Genomic DNA, 24020 nt, shown 5'->3' on the forward strand with positions numbered 1-24020 from the left:
TTTGCATCACGTATGCTTTGGCTCTGTAACAGGGAAATTCAATTAAAATTGTCTTCAAATGAAGTGCTTACTTTAAAAACAAACTATGGAAAGGTGTAGTTTGAGTTTCCCGGTATTTTAATTTTCTTTAACGACATTTTACATGTAAACCATCTCAGCTTCAAACCGTCTTTTCACACTGTCTATTTCGCTGACTTACTTCTTTAGACTTGTGCATCTTGAGCATAGTAGGTGTTCCTCAATGATCAGTGCTAGGCCCCCTTACTAATATGTCTGTATATGTATAATCTTTAGGGTTTAGTTGAGAAACGTTTTGGCCGTCGAAGCCTAAATTTGCGTACTGACATTCTAAAAAAGTGCAGAGAGGCAGGGTAGATATTGAAAGATCAAAAATTGTAGTTGTCACAATCTGCTGAGTGGCAGGCAGGATGTGGACCCAAATGCAGGACTCATCACACACTCAAAGAGGCAGCTTTAATTGTGCTGTAGCAAAAAATACACTAGAAACAAAAATCAAAAACCAGAGAACTAAAAACTAAGGACAAGGAACTAAGGCAAGGCAAGGCAAATTTATTTGTATAGCACAATTCAACAACAAGGTGATTCAAAGTGCTTTACAGAGACATTAGAAACAAAAACAAATAAAAAGCATGATTTAAAATTAATTAAAACAAGCAAACAAACAAACTAACTAAACACACACATTTCACACCTGTTCGCACGATCTGAACCCTTATCGTAAGGGGAGCTACCAGTCCTTCTGTGGACGAGCTACTTTCTATTTTAAATTCCCTGAATTTAAAATACTCTCTAGACCCAGTCTAGACCCAGCTGGGGAGCTACCCAGAGCTCTAAACCCACTTAACAAACAAACAAACAAACAAACAAAACAGTATATAAAATCAAAACAGATAAAATCAGAACAGTAGATAAAATCAGTAGTTAATGTAAGTTTTGAAATTTAAGCTTAACAAACAAACAAAACAGTATATAAAACCAAAACAGATAAAATCAGAAATAGATAAGATCAGTAGTTAGTGTAAGTTTTGAAATTTAAGCTTAAAAGTGTGGATTTGGTGCTTTATTCAAATGCAGCGGAGAATAGGTGAGTCTTCAACCTGGATTTAAATAAACTGAGTGTTTCAGCTGATCTGAGGCTTTCTGGGAGTTTGTTACCAGATATAAGGAGCATAAAAGCTGAATGCAGCTTCTCCGTGTCTGGTTCTGACTCTGGGAACTGATAAAAGACCAGATCCAGATGACCTGAGGGATCTGGAAGGTTCATACTGGGTCAGGAGGTCACTGATGTATTTTGGTCCTAAACCATTCAGAGCTTTATAGACCAGCATCAGAACTTTAAAGTCTATCCTCTAACGGACAGGCAGCCAGTGTAAAGACCTCAGAGCTGGACTGATGTGGTCCACTTTTTTGGTCTTAGTGAGGACTCGAGCAGCAGAGTTCTGAATGAGCTGTAGTTGTCTGACTGATTTTTTAGGTAGACCTGTAAAGATGCTGTTACAGTAATCAAGCCTACTAAAGATGAATGCATGGACTAGTTTTTCCAGGTCCTGTTGAGACATCAGATCTTTTATCCTTGAAATATTCTTGAGGTGATAGTAAGCTGACTTTGTTATTGTCTTAATGTGTTTTTCTAAGTTTTGGTCTGCATCCATCACTACACCCAAATTTCTCGCCTGGTTTGTGGTTTTTAGATGTATAGATTGAAGTTCTCTGGTGACCTGTAATCAGTCTAAGACACTGGGAAACTAGAAACTTTAAACTAGAAGCGAGGATGACGAGGAACATGGAGGAAACACACACACACACACACCACAGAGCACATGGGAGTGGTACGACGCAACAACGGACAGAGGGACAGGAATAGCAAGGGAACAAGACACGGGAGGAGAGAACAGCACAGGACAGGACTATCAAAATAAAACAGGAAGCATGAGACAGGCACGGAGACGTGGACTTGTCAAGGAGACACGACTGACTGGGGAGACACAGGAGATGAACAAACACAGAGATTAAACACAGGCTGGGATAAACACTAAGAGAGGAAGAACTGAGAACTAAAGAAAACCAACAACAATAATCAAAGATTATAATAACAGAACAGAAACACAAATCCTGGATCGCAGACCTAGTACCGTGACAGTAATAAGCACAGAGCTAATCTGCGCTTGTAAATCAAAACTCAACATTTTTTGTAATAAAATAGTCTGCTGGACAAGTAGTCAGCCAACTGGCCTCCTTATGAAAACTCTGCCTTCCGTTATAGTGTCATGGAGTAGATTTAATAATGTATGCTGAGCTAAAGAAGTTAACTAATGCTATCAAAAGGACAGTAAAGTTGCTTTTAATTAAGGGTGAGAAGATTGATGTGGTTTCTAAATTGACATATCTCTGGCTCAAATGCAAATTTTAAGAAACATGTCAAATTAAAATAGCCACTAAATGTAACTTGGCTCTTTCTCAACAAAATAAAAGCCAAAGCAAACCACTAGAATCTTTGCTCAAGAAAAATGGAAAGAAGCCAATTTAACATCATCACTATAAAATCTTCCCACTCTTGGCTCTTTATTGACCTGTGTTATATTTGTTTGGACTGGTATTCAAATATTCTTGCTTATAATTTGTCTGATACATTTAAGATGCCGACAAAGTGCGTATGTGTGAGTGTGTTTTGTCTGGTTAGTTTCGTCTCACTTGCTGTTGTTGTATCGCTCTGTGGACATTTTAATTGTTGGCCTGCCTGGTCACAGTGGAAGAAAACAAGCCTTAGGCTAACTATTCTGCAATGAATCAGATAGTAACATTGGTAAATAATGTTGTAACAAATAAAATGAAGAAAAAGAAACCGACTAGACAGGATTGCATTTTTTCTGTATGTGTTAAAGGAAAGACGGGCAACTCTGGACTAGTATCATTAAGGTTACAAATGAGGCAGTCCAAAGCAAAACACCCCTTTAATGCTTCTTCTGTAACCCTGACACAACCCGATACTTTATTTGCTCAAAGAGAACATATTCTGTTAATACGTAAATGTCCAGGCCCCAGTGAAACAGGCTATTACCCTGTAAGATTTATTTATGGGATCTTAATGATAACACAAAACGCACACATATTACCCACCAGAATCCAAAGTATATCCAATTATCTCAAAATAAAACTATATTCATGAAACCTCCCAGGCTTTGTATAATACAGTAATGTATGTGCATGTAAAAAACCTTTTCCTGTACTCAAAATGTGTCATAATGCATTCATTATTCAGGCATGAATATAAATCCATGCAAAACGAAGAAATCCCTGCGATGGATGCTTTTGCAGTGAAAGCAAAGCTGCAAGATTGATTGAAACGGAATGTCATTATATGGCTGTGCTGCTGCACAATCCGTGGCCTGTATTTGAACTGTAGCGCTTTCCAGATGGTCACCGGTTCACCATATTAGACAGTGTTGCCTGTGTTTTTGTGGTTTTATTTTTATTCCGGGGTCAGACATGCACTGTCCACAGCTGTATTGATTCCTTGGCGAAGATGCTGAAAGATGTTTGCACTCCGCTTGAGCGGATCTGATGTGACTCCCACAGGAAATGCTAAACATTGGCTCGACTTCCACCCATCATCACTTCGCTCTGCTTCCTCGTTTTTCCTCCATTTACACTCCAGCAGGAGCCGCGAGTGGAGGCAGAACAATTGAGGTCTCCTCCTTAACTCCTGCTGCAACTCCAGCCTTAATTGAGCCGGTGCCAGATGAAGTCATGACATGGAGTTTTGTCCTTAACCACTGTCACTAGATTTGCAGCCTAAATGAAGTCAGCTGAATAGCTGAGTCCATTAGCGGAATTTCCAAGGACTTAATGAAGGACTAATTATTGTTCCCAATGGCTGAGAGGTATAAAAGCATGAGAAGACAGTGAGGCAGAGGTGTGAAGCTAATATGCCTTGATTTAGTGTAAAATGACTGACATCAGCTTTATTCCTGCCAGCTCTAAGGCACTCTGATGATCAGGAAATTGTGGACTGTGGGTGAAGGCAAGTTGGTGTATGAGAGTGTGATAGGATGCTAATAGAAATATCTTATACCCTGTTCATCTGTAAAAAGGAAATATTTTATTCAGAAGGAAGAATGCAAGGACGAGAACATTTACTGAAAATGCACAAAACATTACACACTCACTTTGTTAGTTACAACTTGCACATACTAGGTTGGGACCCCCCCTTTGTCTTTAGAACTGTCTTAATGCTTTATGGCATCGATTCAACAAGGTGCTGGAACCATTCCCAGGTTATTGTTCCCCATTGACATGACAGTCTCACACACTTGCTGCAGATTTGTTGGTTGCACATTCGTGATGTGAAAGTGCTCTGTTGGAATAAGGACAACTCCAGTCCTCGAGAGCTACCATCCTGCAGCTTTTAGATGCATCCCTACTCCAACAGAGTAGCTTCAGAGTAACTTCAACATGTTGTGTGTTCAGAGATGGTCTTCTGCATATCTTAATGCAGTGGTTGCCAAAAATTATACAACTGTGAGATACTGTTTGTCCGTGATTTGAACCGGGGGAACAAATTGTGGCAGGATCAGCCTGATATTATTTGTATCCCACTGTAATTTTACTACATAAAGAGCTAACATTGCCAACATTTCAGTATAAGAAGTGTTTGTGAACTAAAAATCAAGAATTGTGGGATACTGTTTGTCCATTACTTGGACAGCCCAGAGCATGCTCCCGACGCAGGGGAAACAAATACTTTCGGGGATCCCGACCTGGCACCGCTGTTGTTCAGTTGAAGCCAAAGGCAAGATATGCTTCATCATATTTTATAGTCTTTGGTTTGGAAGAAAGGTGGTTTGGAAGCATATGATCCTTGATCCTGTGCTTTGCGTTTGTGTGGGAGCCCCATCAGAAACCTGCCCATTATGCTAGCAGTGTCCAAGAATTCTGTTTTTTTTTAATCCCCCCCCCCCCCCACACACACACACACACACAATGGCTCTCCCCCACTTCGGGAACCACTGCCTTAATGTAGCAAGTGGTTATTCAGCAGTCTGTACTCAGACCAGCCCTTATGGCACCAACAACCATGGCACGTTCAAAGTCGTCAAAATCATCTTTTTTATTCCCATTCTTATGCTTGGTTTGAACTTCAGTGAGCTGGCTTTACCATGTCTCCATGCCTAAATGAATTCAGTTACTGCCATGTGATTGGTTGATTAGAGCAGTTGAGTAGGAATGCCAATCACAGTGGCTGATGAGTGTACATCCAAACTCTAAGGCAGACCTTCCCAAAGTGTGGGGCCTGCCCACTAGGGGGGGCGCAGAGCCATTGCAGGGGGGGGGGATGAAAAGGGGGGAAGAAAAACAAAACGCTTGGACACTGCTAGCACGGGGCGCCCACAGAAACGCAAAGCAGGAGATGAAGCATTACAGCGAAGAAAAACCCTAAACAAGTACCGAGTGCGCAACAACGTAATGTGAAATTCACAGAGAAACTCGCGGATTCTTCCACTGACCGCTGCGGCACACCTGCACCAGGGCACACCTCCGCCTACCCCACTCCTGCTTTACAGGTGAAAATAGAGCAACAGGACCGCTAGTCTTTGATATTATTTATTTTCTGCTGTGTTTTACTTGCATCTGTTTGAAAGACTGAGTGTAAACAAAAAAATATTAAATATGTTTCCAAACCAACTTCTTTCTAAGCCAAAGACTAGAAAATTTGGAACCACCAGTTCTTCAGTCACTACCTTGCACGACAAGCAAAGATTTCCAGTAGTACACAAGTGTCTACATAAACCCACGGTAACAGTTGGGTTTTAATTCTCATTTAACTTGTTGCCATGGCAAACATTAAAAAATGAAATGTCATCTTTGAACTTAATCCTGAGTTTTTGAGGCTCTTGTCTTACCTATTTTGCAGTCAAACATACCAGCATACTGTGGATCAACTTCACAAGTGGCATTTGCGTCTTCAGCTTTTATGAAACTTTAAAATGCTTGCCTTAGGTTGTCAGATGAGTAGTATTCCACATCTTTCATTTCACACAGCATAAAACCCTTCATCTATTTCCCTTTCTCTCATTCTGACGCAAGTGTGTTATCTCCCTCCATTGATCTGCCTTCCTTTATGACTGGCCTAATGAAGCAAAAGAGTGAAAAGAGGAGATTTGTCCCTCTGAGACATCACTAAATCAGTGTGATGTCTTTACTCCGAAGCTCTGAGCCTACAGGCCTCATTTCTCAGCCGGGCTGCCCAGACTGCTACACTGCTTTGCAGAGGAAATGTCAACAGACAAGAGAGCCAAAGCCGTCAGACTGAGGTGGAAATTTGCATTCAGGAATCGTAGTAGCTGACTCCACTTTAGTCGATGCTGTCCCGAATGAGGGTGGCCAAGAGAGCTCACCGCAGCTTATTAAAGGACAGATAGATAAGACACAAGCCAATTAAGGAATTGTCTTCATTTATTTGACATTACATGCAAAGCACAACTAAGTACGCTGTGAATATCTCTGATGGGAAAGTTTTCATTTGCATTGTCTTTGTTTGACTTGCGGTGTGTTTTTTTGTCCTGGTACTTTAGGAGATAATTGTGTGAAATTTAGTGATGGAAAAGGACCCCAAATTCAGACTCATGAGCAGGTGTCAAGTGAAAAGAACATTTTATTTAAGGCAAACCAAAATCCATCAGTAAACACAGGAACATGGGGACACTCTACAGGAACACTACAGACTGGGATGAATAGTAGCATGAACATGAAACAGGGTGAGACAACAAAGATCTATGGGGAGATAAGGGCTATATAAACACACAAGATAATTAATGAGATGTGGAATAGCAGGGAACACAATAGAAATTTATCTGAGAAACAAGAGAAAGTACTACAAAATGCAGCGTACACAAGGCAGGAGATCCCATAAATTCTGTTCCTCTGGACGTAGCATTTTCAGTTTTCCATCAGTGAAGGATTGGTAGGAGACTTCCAAAATACAATAGGAAGAACTGATGGAGACTATACATGGGGAACACAAGAGAGGCAGGGAAAACTGGAAGAACTCAACAGTAAGTGGAACAAAAACACAAAGCTAAAAGCACAATAACAAACTAAGAAACAAGCTGACTATAACCAGGAATCAACAGAACTCTGAAGTCCAAAACACAAAAGGCTGGGTGAAAGACTCAGAACCGAAACAAATAGTTAATCCCAATCTTAATATCATCAGATGGCTCAGTTGATACCTTTTCTCCACTTTGCTGTTGGCCCTACAAGCCACTTTGCAACCTGACGCAACCGCTGCATCTGCTCTGCCCGCTCTGTCATGTGCTGTGGGTCTTGCAGCTGCTCTAGCAAAACTAATCTATACATTTGTTTGACTAATGTTGGCCTCAGTGAAGTGTATATATTTGTGAGTAGGATCTGCAGTACATGTGTTGCAAAATGAATGAGTATTTGTCATTAATTTCCTTATGTTTTGCTGTTTCCATTGTCTAAAGCTGCACTGCAGTGATCTCTCTTTGTTGCTGTAAAAACAGGTCCAGGAAATCTACAGTTGATTTGTGCAACCCCACAAATGACTAAATTGGCATACTTAAAGACATTAAATTGTGGTAGGCAAACTGTTGTAATGTAAGGTTGCAAGAGTAATCAAGCACACACACCCTAACAATTAAGTGCATGTGTATAGCACTGATGTTTTTATGTATACCTTTAAGTGTACACTGGATTTACATATGCTGATCTAAGATAGAGAGGCCAATAAATGGTAAATGGACATTTTCTGGATATATTAAAGGCAAAGAGCATGGTGAATTTTGCTGAACCCACACTTTACAAGGACTGTTCCTCTAGAGCAGGGATTCAAATATAAGGCACGGGGGCTTAAATCGGCCCAGCAAAGTCTCCACTGGATGGCTTTGAAAAATAAAGGCCGAGATATACCCGCTATAATGGCCGATTAGGAAGCCAATGCAGTATTGTCCTGAAGGATCGGTGCCGCCATTCAGATAACATCGCTGCTAAAGTACGGCTATAGGAGGAGAAGAAGTCACAACTTGTCACGGCGAGTGAGGTGAGCCGTGTGGAGATGATCAGAGATGGGCAGTAACGCGTTACTTGATTACTTTTTTCAAGTAACGAGTAAAGTAAGGGATTACTATTGCAAAAACGGTAATTAGATTACTGTTACTTTCCCATAGGAACGCTGCGTTACTAAAACCGTGATTTTTTTTTTTTTGCGTGAACGTCTCATGACCAGAGATGGGCAGTAACGCGTTACTTGTAACGCGTTACTGTAATCTGATTACTTTTTTCAAGTAACGAGTAAAGTAAGGGATTACTATTGCAAAATCAGTAATTAGATTACCGTTACTTTCCCGTAGGAACGCTGCGTTACTGCATTACTAAAACCGTGATTTTTTTGCGAGAATGTCTCATGACAGTGACGTAAGCAAGTGCGACGTTGGTGACAGCAGCTGTGTGCAGATCAACAATGGATAATATATCGAGTGCGGGAGAGAGTATGAGCGTGCAGCGTTTAAAGTGTGGAAGTACTGACCTTACTTTGAGTTTGATTCCATAAAAAGTGACAAAAACATTAGTGTCCATCGTGCGTGGGAAGAAAACTTCTTTTTACAGCGAAAAAAACCCCTAAACTTCCGAGCAAGCACCGAGTAGCTACGACGTGATGGGAAACTCACAGAGACACTCGCGGATTCTTCAACTGACCGCAGCACACCTACACCAGGGTAACCCTCCGCCTACCCTGCTCCTGCTTTACAGGTGAAAATAAAGCAACAGGACCGCTAGTCTTTGACTTTATTTATTTTCTGCTGTGTTTTACTTGCATCTGTTTGAAAGAGTGAGTGAAAACACAAAAAATATTTTATTTTATGTGCTGGAATGTGTAGAAAATAGGTTTAAATGTTAAACTAATTTATTCAAGTCAGAGAATGTTGCATATAATTAAATGTTTTGCTTGATGCATAAAGTTAAAAGATTAAAACTGATAAAACAAGTTAAAAAAAGAGACTTTTCCATTTGATTACATTTTGTATGATGGATTATGTAGAAAAAGTAGAATTGGGCTGAAAGATCTATCACTTTATCACCTCTTCAGGTTGTAAATCGTGTTTTTAAAAAGTAACTAAGTAACTAAGTAATTAATTACTTTTGAAAATAAGTAATCAGTAAAGTAACGGGATTACTTTTTGGGGGGAGTAATCAGTAATTAGTTACTGATTACTTTTTTCAAGTAACTTGACCAACACTGCTCATGACAGTGACGTAAGCAAGTGCGACGTTCGTGACAACAGCTGTGTGCAGATCAACAATGGATAATATATCAGTGCGGGAGAGAGTATGAGCGTGCAGCGTTTAAAGCGTGGAAGTACTGACCTTACTTTGAGTTTGATTCCATAAAAAGTGACAAAAACATTAGTGTCTGTTGTGCGTGGGAAGAAAACTTCTTTTTATAGCGAAAAAAAGACCCTAAACAAGCACCGAGTGCGCTACCACGTAATGGGAAATTCACAGAGAAACTCGCGGATTCTTCCACTGACCGCTGCGGCACACCTGCACCAGGGCAAACCTCCGCCTACTGCACTCCTGCTTTACAGGTGAAAATAGAGCAACAGGACCGCTAGTCTTTGATTTTATTTATTTTATGCTGTGTTTTACTTGCATCTATTTGAAAGACTGAGTGTAAACACAAAAAATATTTTATTTAATATGCTGGAATGTGCAGAAAATAGGTTTAACTAATGTTTAACTAATTTCTTCAAGTCAGAGAATGGTGCATATAATTAAATTTTTGCTTGATGCATAAAGTTAAAAGATTAAAACTGAAAAAACAAGTTTAAAAAAAAAGAGACTTTTCCATTTGATTACATTTTGTATGATGGATTATGCAGAAAAAGTAGAATTGGGCTGAAAGATCTATCGCTTTATCACCTATTCAGGTTGTAAATCGTGTTTTTAAAAAGTAACTAAGTAACTAAGTAATTAATTACTTTCGAAAATAAGTGATCAGTAAAGTAACGGGATTACTTTTTTGGGGAAGTAATCAGTAATTAGTTACTGATTACTTTTTTCAAGTAACTTGAACAACACTGGAGATGATAAAGGAGGATCCTATCGCAGGCAGTCGTGAAGGTGAGAAGGTGGTTTATTGAACACAGAGCAAATAGCCTTCTGTCCCGTTTCTCTATCTAAACTGGGAACAACTAAACTACTGAACACAAACCAGGACCTGAACATGAGGGAGGATGGACAGAGGTAAATGACGGTGAAAGCAGGAAGAATACACAGATGAAGCACGGTGAATACACAGACGGACCAGCGACTACAATGGCTGTATCCCAATTCAGGGTCTGCAGCCTTAAAGTACGCAGTCTCAACGATCCTCAAGGGCCGCGTACTTAAAGACCGCTAAGGCCAGAAGTGCGAGGCTTGTGAAATGGGACGGTCTAGCCTCCATTGCGCTGCCCAGGTTGCTTAACAACCATGATTCTAACAGCTGGAAACGTGTCATACAGCTTTGTTTGACAGAAATGAAGGAGAAAATCTTTTGTTCATTTGTTTGTTTCTACATGAGCTTTGATCATTCTCTGTAAGATTAAGCTCAGCTATTGAACGGCGTATATTTTAAAGTAAAGGCTGTAAAACCAAGTTAGTACAAACGTCACTAATGTCACATAACGTTGCCGACATGTGGCCAACAGTAATGTTTTAATGTTCTTCGTTATTAAACATTTGCACATAAATAAGTGACATAATATTCAGTACTTACTTAAAGTTTACTCTTCAGGCACCCCTCATCTGCCGTTTTTTTCGGCAAAATTATCCACACCCACCGCCGCGCTATGCATTCTGGGATATATTGGGCCACGAAGTCTACACCGCCACGTCCTTAAAATTCAGGGAAATTAAGGACGCATTTGAGGCCGCATTTCGAGCAGCCTTCGAATTGGGACAGCCTTTGTCGCGTCGCGGTGACGTAATCGGCCTTGAAAGGCGGCCTTTAAGGCTGCAGACCCTGAATTGGGATACAGCCAATGACAGGAGACACGACTGAAATACACTCAGAGAAACACAGGGAGATTACACACAGGTGGGGGACACAGCTGGAAGTAATTAACGAGACGAGGAAGGTAAAGGTAAAACTTCCTTGTCTCGTCTCGTTTGTCAAAATCGGCGCACGACACAAGCAATGCATCAAGCATCAAAAAAGCATAAGAAGGGCACATATTTAGGGTTTTTCAATTATAATACGTTTTGTAGCTTTTCCTGCTAATAAAACCTCATCCATGGCCGTTCATGCAGCACCAAAGTAAACAAGTCTTTCCGGCCCACTTATGATCAAAGTGAGCTGTATGTGGCCCACCATATATATGACATCGCTGCTCTAGAAGGTATTAATAAATGTAAGGGATAATGTGTTTAAAACAAGATAAAGACAATGGATAGACCGTTTTGTTTTTGTTGGGAAAATCTTGCCCTTTGCAAAATATCTCCACTGCTATTACCTTGTTTTTACTTTACAACAACCAGCGCTTCTGGCGCTCCCCCTACCAGGGACTCTGCCCAGCTCTTTGCACACAGTGCACACATCATGTACTGTATGCACACTACTCCAACTCTAAACCTCAGAAAACAGAAAAACACCCAATTAAGTTCCCTGGGGAATTTCCCTTTGTCCTTCTCACCATCACCTCTTCCTGAGCATCCTTTTTAGGCCCGCCTGGGGTTCCTTCTATCCAGTAATTTCAAACTATATAAGGCTGCAAAGGAAACAGCCTGTTATTCCAACTCTGGAGGGGGGTCAACCTTGTCTCGTACTTGTAACAAATTATGTTTTTGCTCCTGAGTCTCTTCTGTTTAACATTTTCTAAGGACATTCAGTAAATCTCCACTGTAATCTGAATTGTAGTCCTTTCACTGCTCTTTCTTCCTTATACAGTTTGTGAGTATGTAATGGTTTTTACACATTACACCCTGGATTTGCATATATCATTCCCAGGTAGACAGGACAATAAATTGTAAATGGACACTTCCTGGTGTTATGTCAAAGGCAGACCGCATGAAAATGGGTGAATGTGCTGAGTCCACTCTCTATGAGGACTATTGATAGATGTTGTGAGATCCAACCTGTTTAAAACAAGGTAGAGGCAAAAGAGAGACCCTTTTGTCCTGTTTGCCTTGCACGTGAAACAAATTATGTTTTTGCTCCCGAGGCTCTTCTATTTAACATTTTCTGAGGAAATGTAATAATTTAATTTAATAAATTGTGTTAAATCTCTGTCATTTCACTGCTACTTCTTCCATATAGGTCTGGTGAATGTGTAAAGGGTTTTAGATGGTATAAAGCTGCCACTAATCAGCATTTTTAAATGGAACAGAAATATGATCATCTATTAAATGTATAATTAAAGCCAGTAGCTTATCTTAGCACAAAAGCTGGAATTAACACAGTAGATCTTAACTGTTTATTTTATAAAAAATAAAAATATATGTAATGTAATGTTGCCAAGTTGCCTGCAGTTATAGCATCATATTTAGCAGCAGTAATTTACTCATCTTGATCCAGGCAGGACTATTTTTGCACAAAGTGCAGGCACACCTGAGAACACTCCTACCTAGAAAACAACATAGCACCAATGACATTAGAGACTGGGTGTGTAAATACTAGATAAAAGAGCTGATGATGAGGATGTGGCCTGAGCACTGCTTCCGTTATCCCCAATCTGCAGGGATAAACCTCATGCAAATCTCGATTGGATTAGACTGAAGCACGGGGAGCCTAATTAGGAGAGGTTTACTGCTACAGGCATTAGTTTAAAACCATAGGAGAGGCTTTTTAAAAGTAAAAAGAATTAAAGTAGGTGCACTGGGGAATAGATGGAAAAATAGTGGAATGCGAGGTGGAAAATAATAAGCAAAACAGGTAGGCCAAGAGTGAGGGCGCACAGCAAGGATGTCTGATGTGAGGAGAAGACAAAGGAATGTGAAAAGATGGAAGAAAGGTGGCTTGATAAACATGATTGCACAACAGGGGGTTTGAGACACGGAGAGGGAGAGAGTTCTTAGAAACACCAGATTGAGCTGCAAATCACAGTCAACCCAGAAATGATTCCCAGACCAAGGAGAGCCTGTTGCTATGGAAACGTCATCATCGCAGGCACTGCTTTAATCCGTGGAAGCCTGTTAAGTTAACATGAGGCTCAGGCAGCCACCTTATGCTTCTGTACTCACAACACAACGCCGTGCCAGCATTGTAGCCACTCGCTACAGACGAGATTTATTTACAAATGTTTTTGCTATTAGAAAAATCAGGATCATCTTATTTGTATTTATGGTTTTCCTTCTCTCTTTCCTTTGCTTTCTTTGGTTCAATGGATTGCAAAACATATAGCCTTTTGCGTGCGTGGCCCTTTACCTACTACACTTAATCGCCTTCTCCTTCATGTCAGAGAGAGGGTCCCCAAAGGGTGGAATTGGCTGATGCACCGTGATTCTGCTGATGCGCTGGTGTGAATTGGACAGGGCGGGTGGTGAAACATCAAACCTGCGAGGAAAAGAAAGGCGGGTGGCAGCAAAAGAGGACAGAGTCGAGTAAGAAAAGCTGGGAGACGTCTGTGATATTGTGTACTGAGATAGTGTACACAATCAATGCCAACTGGGATAAGGAGCAACCAGAGAATAAGGCTGCACTGCTGACAGTTTAAATGGATGAGGAGTCTGCATCTGGGCATTAATGCCTCCAAGCCTTCTCCCCAGCAGCAGAGCAGTCAGTCAATCAGTTATACAACCAGCTCAGCCGTAGCAGGATTGGGGGGGGGGGGGTTGTATTGTTTTGGATTTGCTACTCAAATCAGATCTCTGTCAGTTCGCTTCAATAATCCTGTGATGTAGGCAGAATTAATGTATTCTGCAACCAGAAAGGACAAGAGAGGAGATCCTAAGCCTGCCTGCTAACTGCCATAAAACAGGATACAGTAAGGATTCAAGGCGAACCTCAGTCCTACATATGAAGTCTGTGATAGCAGTGTGAAAATAAACTCTATTCCTGTGTAGCTGTGCTCATGGATAGTGCAGGTGAATATAGGCTGAAGTAGTTAAAGAGAATAGAGGGTGACATCCAGGTCAGGCTCCAGGAGGCCTGCTAGGAAGAGACAGATATGACATATGAGCATGTGTGAGGTGCTGCTAGCAGAGAGTTTGATGGATGTGGCAACCTGAGTTAGACATCCTGGCTTTAGCCCAGATTGCAGGAATTATTTAAGTGTAGTAGAGAATGTAAATATGTAAGTAGATGAAGTCTGCAAGTTATTCAACGCTTTTTTAAAAAAAATATATATATATCAGCTGAGGAGCTAAATTGGATCAAAAGCCAACTAAAGAAGCTCTTGTAATTTTATGTTCAAGAATAAGATTTTTCCTCCCAATAAATAAAAGTGCCTCAGAGTGCATATTTAAAATAGTGCAACACCAGCACAGCTCGAGTCATTTAGACTGACTCTTGGGTTATGCTGAGCAAGTAGGGAGCAGAAAAAAGACAGAAAAGGGGGAACGGAGGGAGGAAAAGTGAAGCAGTGTGAAAGCTAAAGTACATGTCTCATTTTCTTTTTTCTCCCCAGATGTAGACACCACCAAGGACCCTTGTCAAAAGGTTAAGTGCAGCCGACACAAGGTGTGTATCGCCCAGGGCTACCAGAGAGCTGTGTGCGTCAACCGCAAGAAACTTGAACACAGGTGAGTGTGTGTAGCCCATGGGCAAGAATTGACTAATTCCCAAAACAGAAAAATAGTCAAAAAAAAAAAATCTTCTTTACGCACACTAACATGAGTTCAACTCAACCAAGCACGCACTCCATAGTCTGCTGCAAACTGGAGTGTTTATCCCTGTCGGCCACACTCGTAGTATTAAAGCTTGTTTGTGCACCAGTGTAAGTACGACTGCCTGCTGTTTAATGATAAGCTAATGCATTTGGACAACACAGAGGAGGCCTGTTAGCTTCGCGCTTGTGTTTTGGTGCTGCTGTGTGTGTACTCTGAATTAACGCAGCAGTTGCTGTCTAAGCTGGACTTATCCAGGCTGACATGGTTGTGTTGTCCCCTTGTCCTGCAGGCTGAAGCAGCCCGCTCTCAGGTCTCCTGATGGAAACTGTCACCCCTGTCCCATCTCCTCCACTGGGCCTGTGTGTGGATCTGATGGACACAACTATGCCTCAAAGGTACACCTCCACCCCCCACTTTAATTAACCTGTTAATGTCTAAACAATTAAATAATTGCCAGAAATTTAACATTTTTTGAAAATGGACTGTTTACTAAACTGCCTGACAAATTAAAAACATTAAATAATAATTAAAAATAGTTTTCATTTGCATCATATTTGCTGTGTCTGGCTTTTATTCGGTTTTTTTGGGAGGGGAAAAATCACACCGATGATGTGGAATACTCCAAAACTGACAAAACCTAACCATATTGTACATATCGAATATGATTAATGAGTGGTTAAATGGTTACAAAGTGAGATTTATGGTTGAATTTTATACATATAGCAAAGCAACAGTACAAAGTTGACTGCACTGAGCACCACTTTAATTTTTCCATGTGGTTTTACGTATATTAGTAGTGCTGTGACTGTGATGTGCACTTGAGCTCCCCTAATGTGGCTCGTTCCCCTCGGTGAACATTATTACATGCTGATTCAACACATAAATTCTGCTACTATATGCTACGTTGCTAAATAGCCTTGACAACTCTTGCAAATTTAGGTCATACGGATGTACACATACTTTTACACACATCTTGAAATCCGTGGTACATGCTGTACGTGCTCTGCGTCGTTTGGTAAGAACCGACACACACCTTTGCACATTCAGAGCTAAGCAGTGTGAGGAGAATCTCAAGGGACACAAAGCTGAGACAAAGAGCCGTGATGTATGGCCTCAGAGGAACCAATTGGTGGCTTGCGGTGACAGAATCCCATGTGTTTATTGATTAATGCTTTGTCTTTTGAATCACTATTTCTGACCTTGTGTGCAAGTAAAGGTTGGGAAGCGCATTCAAGAGCAGGACTCTGATTTTGAATTAAGGCTTACAGTCGGTCACCTCATGAATATTTGATCTGCGTTGCGGCAATAACTCATTTCACTTCACCTTTGTGTCCCCTTGTCGATGTCATCGGTGTGTGTGCGTGTGTGTTTAATGACTGTATGTGTGTTGCAGTGCAAGCTGGAGCAGCAGGCGTGTCTTACGGGGAAGGATCTTACCCTGAAGTGTTCTGGTCTGTGTCCTTGTCCAACTACTGCTCCTACAACCAAGGAGAGTAAACATGGTGAGAGCAACATACATGACATACAACTCGTGTTTTGTTTTGTTTTATTCTCACACATCTACTCAAGCATAACAGCCATCATAACTGCATAAATAGGTGCAACAAATATTTTTCTCTCCTGTACTTACACAGAGGGCTGCACCGGGCAGGATCTGGCTGATCTCGGGGAGCGTCTGAGGGACTGGTTCCAGCTACTGCAGAGTAATGCCAACCAGAACAACAACAGCAAGCCCGGGGCCAAAGCCACTGCAGTCAGCACCACATCAGGTTAGCGCTACTACTTAATAAACTCATTGCATGAAGAGGGCATTTCAATGCTTTAGATGCAGGGTAGCGTACTATAAAATATCTAAGAAAGCCATTAAATCTATTTTTCATGTCTCATTTAAGACAAAGTTTGTTTCTGCTGCTGACAGTCGACACTGTAGCTCTTGGCTGTTTAACACTGGATCTCTAGATTCACAAAAAATAATTGATGCCTCATAAAGAAATAAACTGGATGCCTTCCACGAGCTATTTTCTGGTTCAAGGATTTGTAATCAGTAATCGTATCAGCCAATCACTATAATTAAAATAGTAAAAAGAAGTACAGCAGGAAAATCAAATTGTCCTGTTGGTGCCACTTGCAACCATTTGCCTGAAACTATCTTGGATGGATAGTGTAACATAACGCTGCATCACATACGGGAGGATGTTTATGCCTCAGGGTACAGTCAGGAAGTTCCAAGCATCAACCGGCGTTGTAAAGCCGGGAGAACAATACGTTATAATGCCATTTTCATATGCAAAACTTTTTCTTTTTTTTAACGTTGAAACTGGCAGCACTGGAAGGCATTAGGAGGATGATAAATGCAGTTTTTTTTCCATTGGAAACAGGAGATGTTTCTGAGCATGCTGGCATGATTTTTTCCGTTTGTGCAGCTGTCCCCCTGAAAAAAGTCTATGTTTGTTTGTCTGCCTCTGTGTGTTGGCAGTGCTGGACAGGAGCCTGGTGGCCAGCTGTAAGGACTCCATAGGCTGGATGTTCTCCAAGCTGGACACCAATAGCGACCTGTACCTGGATCAGGCCGAGCTGGCTGCCATCAACCTAGACAAGTATGAGGTCTGCATTCGGCCCTTCTTCAACTCCTGCGATTCCTACAGGGACGGCAAGGTCTCCACTGCTGAATGGTGCCTCTGCTTCTGGAGAGAGAGTGAGTGTTCGGGGGATTATGTGAGGTTTGCAGGCTTGTGGGTTCGCACTCACTTGTCTGTATGCTGACATTTTCCCTTCTGGCACATGCAATCAAACTTCAAGGCGCTCGGCTGCCCTCGAGGTGTGGCTGCGTCTGTGTTGTGCGCTGGCCCATCAGTGTTTGTCTTCCTCCTCATCCTTCAGTCCCCCTATGGGCCGAAACGGTCACCGCAAGGCACTAAAAACATTTCTGCTGCTTGTTGACAGCCTGATTCTCCCACCGCTCTCGGAGATTGAGCGTGTCAGCCAAGCAGCTGAGCAGAAACTAGGTCCCAGGATTGTGCAGTTATTTATTTGGGAAGAAAGGGTCCTAAAATACATGGATTATAGTTGCAGCTCTCTAAGATTTTTGTTATTTTCTCTCTTCTGTGACTAATTGTGCCTTTATTTCCACTTCTTTTAAGAACCCCCCTGCCTTGCTGAACTCGAGAGGATCCAAGTATTAGACGGCGGGAAGAGGAAGTTTGGTAGGTGCAGGGGGTTAGTCCCTGATCCCTTCTGTGGATTATAACATGATACGGGCATCTTTGTGTTTGTCTTACGCGTGCATGTTAAGAAGTAAAGAGGAGCAGTGTGGGATTATGTGTGAGTGTGCATGTGTGCACTGCAGATTTTGATTTTGTCTTGCTGACTGGGCTCTGAGTCAAGACTCTCCAAGGACACAGAGCGGTGAGCAGGGGGCAGTCTGCCAGCCTGACGCGCTGACGTTCCCCCGAAAAACTGGATAGACAGTTCAGCCGTCCCTAATTATTATTTTTCATTACATTTACAAATGTATCAAAAAACAATTAAGCAACACAACAGATCCGCCCATCTCTGAAGTTTACAACCAGGCTAATTTTTGCCTCACTGACAAACACAGCTACACTTAGGTGTGATCACAGGCTGCTTTTTATACGTCCTCCCTTATAACATCATGATAGCCAGCCACCCCCACATCACCTCAGTAGGCTGCAGCATGCTGACTTCCTCTGGGTATTCCTCCATGAACATATTGTTTTCATGGAATATAGAATTAGCCTCCACATATGCTGCATGCATTATATTGTCACTTGGGCTCATGTGTGATGAGCCACACTGAGAAACTGTGCGAGATTGAAGGCGAGGCCTCTTTACCTTACTCTGCTCTTATTTATTTATGTGTGTGCGTGTAAATGGCAGGTCGATTCATTCCTAGCTGTGACGAAGACGGCTTCTACAGGAAGCAGCAGTGTGACAGGGGGGAGTGTTGGTGTGTCAACCAAAACGGAGGAGAAGTGGCCGGATCGAGGATTCGTGGCAAGCCAGATTGCGGTGAGTGTCGAAAGGTTTTGCATACCGATAAAAAACAGATTTTTTGAACTTGAAAGCTGAATGCAGTGAGAGTTCAGTGCAGATCGGCGCAATTCTGCACGTGTCCCCGCTGCATGCATTCTGCACAAGGCTTTCTTTATGTTAAAGGGCCGAGGCCCACTGCAGCATAACTCACAGTAGGGACCAAGTGCCACATTCATGTGTCCGGAGTCATTTGCATTCTAAAGCGCCGCTTGTCGCTGTGAGAAAAGTCTTTCAAGATAAATGAGGACTGGTTGGACTGAACCTGTGCCTGATAAGAATAGGTCCCTTGGCAAGGTTTAGAAATAGCTATTAAAATCCAGACAAAGTCAAACACCCCCCCCCCCCCCCCTATTTTTTTTTTGCCATTGCAGTCAGTGTTTTTAAATTGATTTTAGCATTTCTCACTGGCACAGAAAGGACTCCATCAAAACTGAGAGGAAGGCATGCTGAACAGAATATATTGCAATGTGCAAGATGGCCACAGCGGATAATTCGATTTCTCTGCATCCCCCCCCTCCCATGCCCGTGTGATTTCTCTCCGTCTTCCCGCAGATTACGAAATGGCATATTCAGGTGATTTTGGAAGTGGGGTTGGATGGGAAGACGAGGAGGAGAAAGAAGCCGAGGAGACTGCAGAGGAGGCTGAAGAAGAGGAGGTGGGAGAGGTGGATGACGGGGGATATATCTGGTAAACGGGCCAACCAATCTCTAAAGGAGCATCTCGGTGGTCCCAAACTTACACACACACACACTTATACACACAAATCCTGCAAAGAGATGGACGGGATCAAGCGCTCACACTCAGAACAACACTGGATTATAAAAAAAGCAAAGGGGGGGAAAGTGGCACAGGTTGGGAGGGTGAAGATACAGATGCTATGGAAGTAATTCTTGTTACAGGGTGATAAAGAGCAAGGGAGGGGTGGGGGGATCACAGTTAAGAAATTATGGGTCTGGTGTCATGAATTTTGTCCTTCATACTTGTGAATCTTTGTTCTCTTCTGTTGTCTGTCCTTTAAACTATCTTTGAGCACTTTTTAGCTGATGCATAATGGAGACTTTAAGAAGCTGCAGGTGCTTTGCATTAAAAAGAATAAAATAAACAAAGCTTCAGTCGTCCAAATTGGCATCTTTCATCGATTATGTTTGCTGATTAACAACATTTAGATAATCAGATTTGCTTTAAGGCAGAAATCTGGCAAAAAGAAAAAGAAAAGAAAAGAGAGAAAGCCACATTAGAATATTGAAAAGCACCTTTTGACTTTGCCATTTTCATCTCTTATGCTTCAGCTCTTATGTGACAGTAGTGCTCTGTCTCATTCATGACTTAAGAAAAGGTTTCTCATGCGTCACTCTTTAGCTTGTATATATTGTGTGTATCAGAAGGCAGAATGTCACCTATTAGTCCCGTAATCAATGCCTTGAAAGACTAGCAGAACATGCTGCTTAGTTGACAAGTGTACATCGTATCATAGTGTGGATTGGTTATTGTGTTTAATAAAAAAATGGAATAAAATAAACGTATCTATGTGGCTCCAGTGGCCACCGTACAACTGAGTGTGTTCTCTTTTCTTTTCATGTCTAAACTGGAGCCAAAGCATCTTGTTCCCCGGCTGCACAAGGGGAGCCTAGCTCTCTATTTGTTGAAAATAGAATAGAATAGAATACAATTCAACTTTATTGTCATTGCACATGCACAGGTACAGGGCAACGAAATGCAGTTTGCATCCATCCAGAAGTGCAAAATGACATAACATGCATTAGGATTGACCTGAACTCAATAGGAGTGTTAATGTGGGTTACCAGGAGATTGAACTTTGGAGCTTAGCACCACTGGAACCCTTGAAACCAGCCGCATAGCTTGTTTTATTTAGCGTTTTAATATCAACTCATTAACAGAGAATGGAGGGACTTTAAATTCACCGGTAAGAAAATATTGGGCTATCCTATAGACATACATATATACAAAATATCTATAGCACTGTGCAAAAGTCTTGAACCGCTCTTCATTCCTTTAATTTCCAAGGAAGCTGGGAACAGGGAAATAGAGTGTATAAGGCATAAGAGGAGTTTGTACAATTTTAATGAGCTTGAAAGTGAATAATTACTATGACCACCTTTATTCTTCAACACAGCCTAAACTCTCTTGGGCAAACTTTTGTCTTGTCATTTCTTTTAAGTAGTCTTCAGGAATAGTTCACCAGGCTTCTTGAAGGATATTCAAAGCTCTTCTTTGGTTGTTGGCTGCTGTCAAGAAATGTGTGATTGAAAGAGAGGACAAGGTCTTAAAATCCAGCATTTTATGTTTACAGAGATACAAAATGCTATGACAGAGTTTATCTGTATTTGCTTTTGCTAATAGTAAATCATCTTTATTCTTAATGATATAATCAAAATATACATCTAATTAAGATGATGAATGTTTGTTCTAATGTCTGGATTTTGTGTGTGTAGACAGCTGTAACCTTGATAGATTAGTGTCTGTGTGTGTCTACAGGAATGTGAAAAGAAATGTCTCCAGCCCATCATTATACATGATTCTGAATAAGAGAAATGGTATGATAGTACAATTTTATGTATGTTTGTCACACTTAAATGTTTCAGATCAAATCAATTTAAATATTAGACAAAGACGAGGCAAGTAAATGCAGTTTCTAAATGGAAAATCGAACCTACAGGTTTAAAGTTTATATTTAAAAAGTGACAAATAATATAAAGAAGAGGAAATCGGGACAGGGAATCATATTTCATATGCGAGTTTGCTGATAGTTAATCGGGTATAAGTTTAATTGATGTAACAAGTGAGAAAATATAGTAATGATTCTAGTGGCAGGCTGCTCACTGAGAGCTTGTATGGAGATGCCCTTGGAGGCTCTGTGTGTGTGTGTGTGTGTGTGTGTGTGTGTGTGTGTGTGTGTGTGAGTGAGTGAGAGAGAGGAGGAGGGGAGGTGGGGAGTGAGTGCAACACTGAGGAGCCACTCATCTAAAAGAATGTCTGACTTTAACACGTCTGATTCAATAAAAGACATTATACTGAGTGTGTTAACAAGGTACCAGTCTTTGCTTATGCTTAAATGATTCATAGGTTAGCATTAAGTAGCTTGACAAAAAGCATTCTTCTGAAAATATTCAGGTACAAGGACTGGATTGAGGACTGACAATGATGGGGGCGGGAAACAAAAACAGCCAGTGTCCAGAGAAAGAACTTCAGAAAGCCTGGAGAACTATTGACTGAGACCACTAAATACAAATAAAAAAACACTACAAATATATTTTTGAAATGACACGTCAGCTAAGAAAGCCGACTTTCTGATGCATAGCTTTGACATTTGTTCCTTTTTTCCTGGAACATTGAAAAGCAGTACTAAAATCTGTCATTTTCTGCTGTTTGTCTCTAAATCTGCTCTTTGAACAATACAATAAAATAACAAAAATAACATGCTGGTTTAGAAAGTTGATTGTATTCCTGTGCACCTTGTTAGTGTGAAAAAAAAATGGCAAATAAGCACAACATAAGTATAGCTGATGGGCATGATTAATTAGGCAAACGGTTAGTCATAAAACAGAGTTTTGGACAAAGGGAAATTTTGATTGAGACACTAAAAGAACAAGTCAAATTTGATAAATGTAAGGGATCCTTTACAAAAAAAGTCCTACAGCACTCTTACAATAAGTGTTTGTGTTTGTAAAAGAACATCTCATTTTTGGCCAGGATATCAGCGAGTCAGTCTGGCAGACAGAAAGGTGCTTACGTGCATTACTGACGTCAAGAGGATGAAGCTTACTCAGCAAAGTCACCTTGCATGGGTTCATGATTTTGCCAGAATTCTCTGATAAACAAATTTACCTAAGACTGTGTTGGATGAACTGCTTTTATTTTTTGTTTTACTTTTTTTGTTGTTGTTGTTTCATAATACTGACCTACATGTGTGCACCAACACCCATATAACATCGAGTTGAAACTGTTAGATACTACATTACTCAAACAAAATTGCTGGAACACATTGAAAACACATCAGATTTTATCAACTTTTCTTCTAAAGATGCTGTCTGCTAGCCGAAATTGAACCTCCCCCACCCTCATTCAAATCTGGCGTTTGGAACTATTTTGGTTTTCATGTGAAGTATGACCCTGAAGGTAAGCCTGTCATGGACAAAAGTAAAACAGTATGTCGGATGTACCACGCAGTGCTCAATTACATGGGTGGGAACTAGTGCGTTAGCGCAGTTTGCTCGTTAATGTGTTGACGCTGTCCAGCCCCACGCAAGGGGCAATCCGCGGTAGCTCGTTAACGGAGATTTGCCGCGTTGTGGCGTTAATGTCATTTTAACGAGATTAACGCTGACAGCACTAGTGGGAACACAATGAATATGACTGCACATTTACGCCGACATCATCCTAGTGCAAAGACAAGTGGAAGCAGACAAAAACAACAAGCACGCATGCTACAAACTTTACCCGAGTCATTTAGACAGCCGTTAGCACAGGATTCTCCTTATGGGGACCTGATATGTTTAATATGCTGCTGAGAATATAGCCCAGAAGAAGCGTATAGTATAGCTTTTATTTTGGAAAGAGCCATTTCTCTGTAATAAACTCTCTTTTCCAAAGATGAGTGATTCCTCGAGCAGATAGATTTTTTTATTATTATTATTATTTTGTTGTTTCAGCAACATTACATTTAAAAACTGTACTTTTGAGTTAAAATATATATTTTTAATTTTAATAAATGACAAATTAAAAAGGCATGAACATTTTTTTGTATCAAAAAAATATCAAACCGGACTGTGAATTTTGTGCAGCGTTGCACCCCTACTATACAGGGCTGAAATCAAAGAAATCCTTAAAATCAAATGGAAAAAATGATTAAAATTGATTGGAGCAACTCAAAATGGTAATCAGTAGTTTCTATGGCCCCCACGTGCTTGTATGAATACCTGACATTGTTGGGGCATGCTCCTAATGAGAAGACAGTGTCCTGGGGAATCTCTTCCCAGATGTGGGCCAGGCCATCACTGAGGTCCTGGACAGTCTTGAGTCTCCACAACTTCTCCAGATCCTTTCACATAGTCGCATGTGCTCAGGGTGAACCTGCTTTTAACTAAGAAAAGCACAGGGT

At 41.1% G+C, this 24020-nt stretch overlaps 2 protein-coding genes across 2 annotated transcripts in view; both read left to right on the forward strand.

Annotated features, from left to right (window-relative positions):
* The window catches only part of spock2 (SPARC (osteonectin), cwcv and kazal like domains proteoglycan 2), a 95300-nt gene extending 74847 nt beyond the window's left edge, over positions 1 to 20453 (forward strand). Inside the window, exons 3-10 of the mRNA XM_082556912.1 lie at positions 14646 to 14760; positions 15137 to 15242; positions 16241 to 16349; positions 16482 to 16616; positions 17324 to 17542; positions 17988 to 18050; positions 18745 to 18876; positions 19453 to 20453. Coding sequence (XP_082413038.1) covers positions 14646 to 14760; positions 15137 to 15242; positions 16241 to 16349; positions 16482 to 16616; positions 17324 to 17542; positions 17988 to 18050; positions 18745 to 18876; positions 19453 to 19592 — 1019 coding nt within the window. The 3' untranslated portion in view covers positions 19593 to 20453. The remainder of the gene's footprint in view (positions 1 to 14645; positions 14761 to 15136; positions 15243 to 16240; positions 16350 to 16481; positions 16617 to 17323; positions 17543 to 17987; positions 18051 to 18744; positions 18877 to 19452) is intronic.
* cuedc2 (CUE domain containing 2) overlaps positions 1 to 24020 on the forward strand; it is a 301441-nt gene that overhangs the window by 136067 nt on the left and 141354 nt on the right. The gene's annotated exons all lie outside the window — the stretch shown is intronic.

This window comes from Aulonocara stuartgranti, assembly GCF_965226115.1.
Source record: "Aulonocara stuartgranti genome assembly, chromosome: 13".
NCBI lineage: Eukaryota > Metazoa > Chordata > Actinopteri > Cichliformes > Cichlidae > Aulonocara > Aulonocara stuartgranti.